Raw genomic sequence first — 10,049 nt, 5'->3', positions numbered from 1 at the left:
AAGAACATGTTTTTGATGATGGTGATCTCTAGCCCTTCTAATCTGAAGCGTTTGCACAATATCTTTATTTTCTTTGATTTGATGTTCCAGGAATAATTACTTTACCTTCCTCTGCTGTGAGCTTCTAGAGAGCGTGAAGTCAGTCTTGTAGATCCAGGGTTTTTCCGACGTAGCCACCTATGCCCTACCCGAAGGGACAGTGGTTCCTTGTCTCTGTTATCCCTATCTCTCACAAGAGCGACTTAACACAACAATCCATTGAAGCTCGGCGTACGCGATTAGAGTCAACTTGACTACTTTCAAAAAAGTGGGATAGACAGGGATCGAACCTGCCATGAGCCTTGCAAACTCTATTCAATGTGTACTTGGAACCGTTGATCGAAAAGCTACTGCAATTATGGCATGTGGGTGTTCGAATGTATGACAATGCCACAAATAACGCATTTATCATGCGGGCGGCGTTGATGTGGACTGTGAATGGCCTACCCGCCTATGGGATGGCTTCTAGGTGGAGTACCTCCGGTGTTATGGGTTGTCCAATTTGTATGGATGATACAGGGGCATTTCATCTGCAACATGATAGGAAAGTGTGCTATTTTGACTGCCACAGACAGTTTCTCCCTTGGCACCATCACTGCCAAAGGAACAAGAAAGCTTTTATGAAAAATTGTGTAGAATATAAGATTGCACGTCCGAGGCTGACAAAAGACCAGATCCTCGATTGGGTTGTAAATATCAGTCTAGCAATTGAAATACCGTTGACACTCCTTTCTGGCTATGGTAGCGACCATAAGTGGACGAAGAAAAGCATCCTATGGGATCTTCCATACTGGGCAACTCATCTGATCTGACACAACCTTGATACCATGCACATTGAAAACAATGTATTTGGCAATATATTCAACACGATCATGGACATCAAGGGAAAGACGAAGGATAATTTGATGCATGCAGGGATTTAAATATCATTTGTAATTGCCTAGAGCTTGAGTTCAATGAACGTAGATCGGACATTATGCCTAAAGAAGTCTATATCCTGAGTAAGGTGCAGAAAATGAGGATATGTGAATAGATTTGTGGCCGTAAGTTTCTTGATGGCTACGCGTCTAACCTTGCACGCTGCGTTGAGATGACGGAATTGCGGATGCATGAAATAAAAAGCCATGACTGTCATGTATTCATACAAAAATTGATCCCAATTGCCTTTCGTGAGATGCTTCTTGAGCATGTATGGAGTGCATTAAGGAAGGTTAGTTTTTTTATTCCAAAGCATATGCTCGACCACGCTTGATATCACCAAGCTACATGAGTTAGAAAACAGTGTTGCCATCATACTGTGAAACCTTGAGAAGATATTTTCTCCAACTTTTTTTGACTCAATGGAGCACCTCATTGTTCACCTGTCGTATGAAGCTCGCTTACGGGGGCCATCGCCATATAGGTGGATGTACCCATTTGAAAGGTTCTTATATGAGTTGAAGAAAAAGGTGAAAAATAAAGCACCTGTCGAAGCATCAATTGTCGAGGCATACATTATTGAGAAAATTGATTTGTTTTCTTCACAATACTTTGAACCGAACGTGCTACCCAAACAAAGCATGCCTCATAGAAATAATAAGCGCACAAGCAATGGCGATGGAATCCAGGTGTCTATTTTCAACTACCCCGGTCGGGCTAGTGGTGCCTCATAGAAGATATGACTCAGTGGACCAAAACGGCATATCATCAAGACGTACATTTTGACTAACTGTGAAGTAGTCATGCCATATTATGAGTAAGCTGTTATTTTCAATATACATATATGTTAATAGTGTATTTATGTATATATATATATAGTTTATCTGATTAATGTATGTACAGATCATACTTGAACGAACTGTACCAACATCACCAATCGGTCGATCCGATTATTAATTGACTTAGTTCAAGGATTGGTTCAAACGATGTGTAAGTTCAAATATTTTTTTTAATTTTTAAAAGTACTTTGTGCAACATACAAAATATCTTATTAATATATAAACGTGTAGGCACATTCCGAGTTGAACTACACGAACAACGAGCTCCTTAAGTGTCATTATTGGAGTCCAAGTGTAGAAGTGACATTTGTCTCTTGCTATTATGTGAATGGGTACAACTTTCACACGGAACATCACAACGCCGGTAAGTCAACCATGAATTATGGAGTGTGTGTCAAAAGTTCATCGTATACAAATGAGGACAATGACTTTTATGGAATCATCAAAGAGATCATTCAATTGACACACCCACTTATTCTGAACTTGCACATCGTTCTATTCAAGTGTCGTTGGGTCGATCCAATAAGAGGCATGAAGGTATACCAAGCTATCACATCATTGATGTAAACTTCAAAAACATGTACTAAAAGGATGAGTCATTCATACTTGCACAACAAGTAGTACAAGTGTACTATACTGAGTACCCAAATATGAAGAGGGACAAAGAGGATTGGATGGTTGTTTGCAAAATCAAGGCTCGGAAAGTTGTTGATGAGTCCAAGTTGACTGAGATCGCATATCAGCCAGATAAAGTCGTACCAATCCCTAAAGTGCTATGGATAATCAGTCGTACAATCTACGTGATCCTAATGGTTTATAAATTGCACAACAGCAGGGTGCAGGTATTTCACGGACTCAAGATGGTCAAACTGCTAATGAAGATGAAGAGAATGATGAAGGCACCTTCGAGGACTACGAGACTAACGAGGATGAATACGAGCCTACATAATGTATATTTCTTTAATAAAATACTTTTATTTTCTGTTAGAAAAGGCATTTGGAATTTCGAGTGTCATCGGAGCTAGCCGAACTCATTAGTCGATCTTGGTGCAAATAGGGGATGGCAAAAAGATTATAGTTGAAGGGGCTGGCCTCGACAGAGGAAGGCGACTCAGCCTTGGGACCTTTATTGCTGGACGTCAAACTCAAGGCCAAAGCTTTCAGTTCATGCAAGTTCAGACATGTAAAGAGGACAACAAATTCCTTAACACATCAATTTGCACCAGAAGATGCCGAAGGTTGTAATGACCAGAGTTTGACTCATAATTTTTCTGTTTATTTCAAAAAAAAAAAAAAAAAAAACAAAGTCAAAATATAAATTTTGAAACGAGGAATGATTTGACAATATATTTATATATAACCCGAGATTACTTCCAACCAACTTAGAGATCTTATTCTAATAACCTTGAATTTTATCACGTGGATTATGTTCACTTTAGCTTTTAATAATCTAAGTCAAAATCATCGTACTTGCTTATAAAAAGAATTATTTTGCGCGTCGTTTGATTAAGAAATATTTCACGAAACTATGAAAATAAGACTCGTTTTATTTGTGCAAAAGTGAAAAAACATAAAATTACATCAATCCATGAGGTTTGATATAATTAATTTTCTCGTTATTTAAAAAATTACAAATACCCATATGATGTTAATATTCGTCGAACAACTGACCAATTTGTTAGTCTCTATTGATTTTTTATAATAAATTGATTAAAATGCCCTATAAATTTAATTTTATTTATTTTTAATATTTTTTGAAATTTTTCGTGAACTATTTAAACAATATTTTTTTTATAATTTTTCAATTGGTTCCATCCACCGAATTTCATTTTCTTAAAATTTTTCTATTTTTTTTTAAAAAAAAGTAAAAGCAAAATTGACAATTTCAAATTTCCATAAAAAGATCAGATAATTTATTAATTATGAAATGATTATTATTAATTTTTAAATAATGATATAATATTTATAATTATATCAAATTTTAAGAGAACTCATTATAATTTAATTAAAAAGTAATGTTTGGAATTGGCGGTCGGTGGAATTTGACTGAGTTGCATTAAAATAAAGATGTTTGAAGTTTTTAAAATAATTCTAAAAAATAATTATTCTAAATATATTTCTTTACATGGAGATCAAATAATTTTTGCAAGTCCGAAATTTGTCGATATAAACAACCCTACTAACTTGTCGTAGTTCAAATAAAACTACCCTTATAAGGATGAAGATGTACACATCACATGCATTTAGCACGTCTGAAAATGTATAACAGTAGTCTGATCAAAATAGATTTATTTAACCTGCAATATTCATAATAAGTAAATTAAGAGTAAATATAATTTTTTATTTATTTATTTTTTACTAATATCGGCAAGTTGAGTTAATTTTGATTAATAGATGAAACTATTTGTGAGATAAAAATAAAATTCAAGGGTACTAAATATAATTTTTTAAATCACGTGAGACTTATACGTAGTTATACTGAATATCAGCGGAGGACTGTATAATTATACCTTAAATTACAATTTCAATTATAAATTATGAAAAATGGCCTAATAATTCATTTATGGAGTACAAATTTGTTGAATATTGATTTTCAAAATTCAAATAAAGCTGCTTATTATATATTTATATATATTAAAAATAAAAAAGAATTGAGAAATTATTATAGTCATCAAAATTAAATATTCAAGAAATGTCGTAAGTCTGAATTTATGTGCTTGAAGCGAAAGGCAAACGGCCCAGTCAAAATGAAAGGGAATATTCCGTTACATATCCATCTTAGTGAAGCCCATTTTCGTCATTTCACATTGAAATCCCTTCAACTCCTTATCGTCGGATCACTATAACGAGGAATCGACGGCCAGGAAGCAGAGTCTGACCGCGAGTACAAATATCAAAGGAGAAAGAAAACAAGAAATACTGTCGGAATGAATAATGATTAGCTTTGAAGCTTTGACTGAAGGAAATAAATAAAATATATATACATCTCTCTCTCTCTCTCTCTCCCCTTTCTCTCTCTTGTCTTTTTTCTCTCTCTGGGAATTTCCTTTCAGCTTTTTCCCATTGTTTCCATCTCATTTTTCTCTCCTATTTCTCTCTCTCTGTTGCTGTTTCGAACGCAGGGACGAAAGAGAGAGAGAAGGGAAAAAAAAAAAAGATTTTCGTTTTTCTATACCATTTTTCTGCCTCTTTTCCTCTCATTGTTGGACGTAGGAGTGATTGATTGTTTCTTAATCTTCTTGTTCTATTGTGGGTTGGTTTCTTTTTTTTTTTTTTTTGTTTTTTCGTAATTTTTTGATTGAAGGGTGAAGGAGGCGGAAGGGAATAGATTTTCCGTTCATTTTCCATCTGGGATTTTGATTTGGATTCTTGTTTGGTTGGTTAACGAGATGAATATGATGCGTCGGCTGAAGAGCATTGCTTCGGGCCGCTCCTCCGTCTCAGATCCTGTAATTTTCTTTCTTTCTATTTCTATGCGTGTGTTCATGGGTTCTTGCGTTATTTTCTAAATACGTGATCAAAGATTAGGCTGGACGGAAAAAATAAATAGAAAATGACACAAGTGATCGTTCTCTGGTGGGGAGTCTCGGAATCATGAAGGAAATGTCTGATTTTATTCTGAATGCTCAGGAAATTGTGAAAAGAAATTTTTTGGTAGTTTATGTATTTAATTTTGTTATTCGGGAATGCCTGGAATTTGTATGGAAGCTGAGAACATTGATGAAAAGATGGAATAAGTTATGAGTTTTGGTGGGCTTTCCTTGTTCTTTGAAATAAGTGGTTGTCAATCTGTCAAGCTGCGTTTCTCTTTTCTCTTTGGAATTTTCTTTTATTTTCTTATTTTCTTTTTTTCCTCTGGGGTGGGGGTGGGGAGGAGGCTCTGAGGATGTTTTAATTGAACATGTGTTTAGGGGATGTTGTTTTAAACATTTCAACGTTTTTATGATATCCTGTGTCTCATGTTTTCCCGTTTGTTCTGCATACAATTATTATGATTATACAGAAACAAGAGAGCCAGCATTGATTTTTTATGTTAGTTTCAGTATTTGAAATGAGAAACAATTGATAGAGCAACAATGCTTGACTTATGAGTCTGAAACGCTGATGTTAGCCTTTGATTTTGGCATTACAACTGCATCATGCTGTTCATATATGTCGCAGATTTTGGGATTTTGCAAATGTTGAGTTGCGTCAATTGGCATGTGTCATTTTCCGTCCGTTGTTTTGCCTTGTCTTTGTATTTTTGTCTACTCCATCCTTTAGTTCATGGGGGGCGGAGGAGTCCCGGATGAGTTTGGATGTGGAAAACCAATGTGCACTGGGGAATGCCCTCTTTGGTTTATCTTTTTCAGAGTCGCTCAACTTTGCATTATCAGCTTCATATATGTTATGAAGTCCTCCAGTGAAAGCATAGTGGAATAGGGTAGAAATAGAGATACCAGCCATATTCTAAAGTTTTGAGGTATTTGGTTCAGGTTGGGGATTCTAGCATTAAAAGGGTGAAGGTCGAGCAAGAACTAGATCACAGAGATAGCTGCGACGTAGAGACGGGAGAAAATTGTCTGCAAGCGCCAGAGCAGCATATGGAATCCAACTCTTTAGAAGCTGTTGCAAGCACATCTAATGTACATGGTAAACCTGAGAAGTCTGGGTATGATGAGCTTCCAAAAGAAATGCATGAAATGAAAATTAGAGATGATAAAACTGATAATCATGAGGCAAATGTCAAGGTTCGATGTTACTTTGAGATTTTTCAAATACCAGGCCCAGAAATAGTATATTTCAGTAGCATTTTGTTTATGTTTTATTGATAGAGATTACATTCCAGGATATGGAATCCACTATTGTGAGTGGCAATGGAACAGAAGCTGGTCAGATTATCGTAACTTCAATTGGTGGGCATAATGGACAACCGAAACAGGTGATTGACTTTGCTGGATGATTATTTTAGCTTTTAGATTTATCTTTTCATGGCTTTATCTCATTTCCAAGATGCTTGTAGATATAGGTGAATAAGCACCTGTAAAGTACTTTGCTTCTAAGTTCTGTTTTTTCCTCAGACAATGTCTTATATGGCAGAGCGTGTTGTTGGCACTGGTTCATTTGGAGTTGTATATCAGGTACATTGAATTAACAATTTGCTTTGCTGCGTTTTTTCTTTTTAAATTAATTAGAGCAGCAAATCGATTGACTTATACTTCCTATCCAACTTTGTGTTGTAGGCCAAATGGCTTGAAACGGGTGAATCTGTCGCTATAAAGAAGGTGCTGCAGGATAGGAGATATAAGAACAGAGAACTGCAGATAATGCGCATGCTTAACCATCCTAACGTTGTTCAGTTGAAGCATTCTTTCTATTCTACTACAGAAAAGAATGAGGTGTACCTAAATCTTGTTTTGGAGTATGTATCAGAAACGGTCTATCGGGCTTCAAGGCACTATAGCAGAGTGAACCAGTACATGCCTATGTTATTTGTGCAGCTGTATACATACCAGGTATATAATTGAGCTGCACTAGTTGAGTAGCTTCTTGTTGCTTGTTTGTATGTTTAGTTCTTCCATTACTTTGTTGCAATTTGAAAGATGAAACCATTTCTGGTGGTGTTTGCATGTGAAACTGTAGATATGCCGAGCGCTAAATTACACACATAGAATTGTTGGCGTCTGTCACCGAGATATTAAACCGCAGAATCTACTGGTATGGTTCTTTCTCCTTTCCAAATTTTAGTGAATTTCTTTCAGCGAAGCATGTCATAGTATTCGACGAAGAAGCATCATTATCACTCTAATAAATTCTCGACTTTAATTCATTTTATCCTTATTATTTCTAGGTGAATGAAATTCTTTTGGTATATTATCAAAGTTATGCGAAGATGTGCTCTTCTTAGTTCATCCCCAGTCTTCAGCCTTTTTTCTGTTTCTTTGTCTTTTTCCTTCATACCCACATTTGTTGTTTATGCAATCTTTTTTGCCTATATTTTGAAGTTGCCAAGTTCTTTTCATTTATTTGGAAATTTAAGATGTGACGGTTGCTGCAGGTTAATCCTCACACACATCAGCTTAAGCTTTGTGATTTTGGGAGTGCAAAGATGTTGGTACGTTGTATTTTATGCAAAATCTGTAAAATCTGAATCAAGACCCATCGAATAGCTATAAGTGAGATTTCTGCTTTGCTCCAGGTACCTGGTGAACCAAATATATCGTACATTTGCTCTCGATATTATAGGGCTCCAGAACTGATCTTTGGAGCCACAGAATACACAACGGCCATCGACATGTGGTCTGTAGGTTGTGTTATGGCTGAGCTACTTCTCGGGCAGGTAGGCTTTTATGCTGCTTGTCAATGAAAAGTGTGGTTGACGATATCTATTTCTTTTTCCTGTTTTTCCCCATAAGTTATTTTATCAGTGTTCTTTTGCATTTCCGCTCTTGTTTCTTCATAATGATGATTGCCGTACTTCTATAGTTCCTTTAATTGGAGATGGCCATCTGTCTTCTTATACCTATAAGCCTTTGTATAGAAGTTCTTGATTTGACGATATTCCTTGTATCTCTTGCTTTGGTTTTACTAGAATTCCTAACATTGTTAAAAATTGTGCAGCCTCTCTTTCCCGGGGAGAGCAGTGTTGATCAGCTGGTTGAAATAATTAAGGTAAATATTCTTCCTTGAACTTAGAATTCCCCACTTTTCAGGAAGTTCTGGCTTGGTCAGGTTCTGCTGAACAAAAGCTAATCACATAACTGGTGTAATAACACTTTCAAGATGATTGGTTTTTGGTCTAGCCAAACATGGTATGTGCATCTCTAAGTTGATCCCGTGTTCTGTTTTCATGTTAGGTTTTGGGGACGCCGACTAGGGAGGAAATCAAGTGCATGAATCCAAATTACACCGAGTTTAAATTTCCACAAATTAAAGCCCACCCATGGCACAAGGTTTGTTCATAAATCAAACTACCGTACCTTGTAAACAAAAAGAAAGATGAAAAGAAAAGGAAGTGAGAAAGCAAGCAAGAAAGAAAAGGATACGAGTACAAATCTAAATGAAGTTATTTCTCCAGGTATTTCAAAGGAGAATGCCACCGGAAGCGGTGGACTTAGTGTCGAGGCTGCTCCAATACTCACCTACTTTACGTTTCACCGCCGTAAGTTATTCCCTCTCTTTGATAGCGTTTTCAATAAAGAATTTAGGTTGAGAATCACTTTTCTTCCCGTGAAGTGAATTATCAGCATCATTTTACTTCAAGGGCACATTTCCTAGTTGTATCCCCTAAGTTGTTACAAATTTTCCCCTATATTTTTCAGTTGGAGGCTTGTGCTCACCCGTTTTTCGATGACTTAAGAGAACCTAACGCATGCTTGCCTAACGGGCGACCATTACCTCCCCTCTTCGACTTTTCCCCTGAAGGTGAGTTTCAGACTTTGATAATATGCTTAAACCTTAAGGGTGTTGGCGTAATTTTTCCTTCTCTAAAACCCTGCTGTCCATTCCTCCAGAGCTGGCTGGTGCACCACCCGAGCTGCTACAGCGGCTCGTTCCCGACCATGCCAAGAAGTGAATAGCTCCGGGACTACTAGTCTCCTATCAGCTGCTATGTACAAACTTTTTGTCGATGCTACGGTGCCCATCTGAAGCAGGTCGATGGGAACGGTAAATTGATGATGAAGGAATCCTGCGCACGAGATGGACTTTGCTGGAGCAGGAGAAGGACCAGCAATACATGGCAAGTTTTTGAATCACCAGTGGCAAAAACAAAAACATGGTTTCAAGAACTGCTGTATGGATCTGAGGATGTGATAGATTTTAGCTATATATATACATCTAAAACATATAATTGATTATATATAAAGTTTGAAGATAGCCATGATGTCTGTGGAGGAGAGGATTAGAGATGACTTAGGTTTCCATTTATTTTTGTACTCAAAAATATCTTTTCTGCAACTTCTTTTCCTGATACAAAAATGAGCTTCCATTTGCTGCCTGCTCTTTTTTTTCTAATTTCTTTTAATGGAAATTTTTAATTATTTTTTTATGTAAAAGAATTGTATTATAATTCATCATTTTCTTTTAAGGTTGTATCTGAATTTGGTGCATTCAAGAGTTTGCAATTGAAGAGGGACTAACATTATTTCTTGTAAAAAATTAAAAAAATATATAAGAATAATATGAGAAAAATCACTTTTTTGGCTGGACAATCTCACCTAAATATTTTTCTAAAGGGACTAATTTAATGTAAATTGAAAATATATGAATTAT

General features: G+C 36.2%; 1 protein-coding gene across 1 annotated transcript; it reads left to right on the top strand.

Annotated features, from left to right (window-relative positions):
* Nucleotides 1-4,810: 4,810 nt before the first annotated feature.
* LOC105173188 (shaggy-related protein kinase alpha) lies at nt 4,811-9,774 on the top strand. The gene is made up of 13 exons (XM_011094863.3): nt 4,811-5,245; nt 6,272-6,526; nt 6,625-6,717; nt 6,857-6,916; nt 7,019-7,291; nt 7,419-7,493; nt 7,834-7,890; nt 7,975-8,115; nt 8,397-8,447; nt 8,633-8,728; nt 8,854-8,937; nt 9,098-9,200; nt 9,290-9,774. Exons 1-13 carry the CDS (start codon nt 5,186-5,188, stop codon nt 9,349-9,351), a joined length of 1,410 nt encoding a protein of 469 aa, XP_011093165.1. The 5' UTR covers nt 4,811-5,185; the 3' UTR covers nt 9,352-9,774.
* Nucleotides 9,775-10,049: the final 275 nt, after the last annotated feature.

This window comes from Sesamum indicum, linkage group LG11, assembly GCF_026168435.1.
Source record: "Sesamum indicum cultivar Baizhima isolate 11 linkage group LG11, ASM2616843v1, whole genome shotgun sequence".
NCBI lineage: Eukaryota > Viridiplantae > Streptophyta > Magnoliopsida > Lamiales > Pedaliaceae > Sesamum > Sesamum indicum.
The sequence above is the reverse complement of the archived record's forward strand: the minus strand, read 5'-3'. Positions and strand labels throughout refer to the sequence as shown.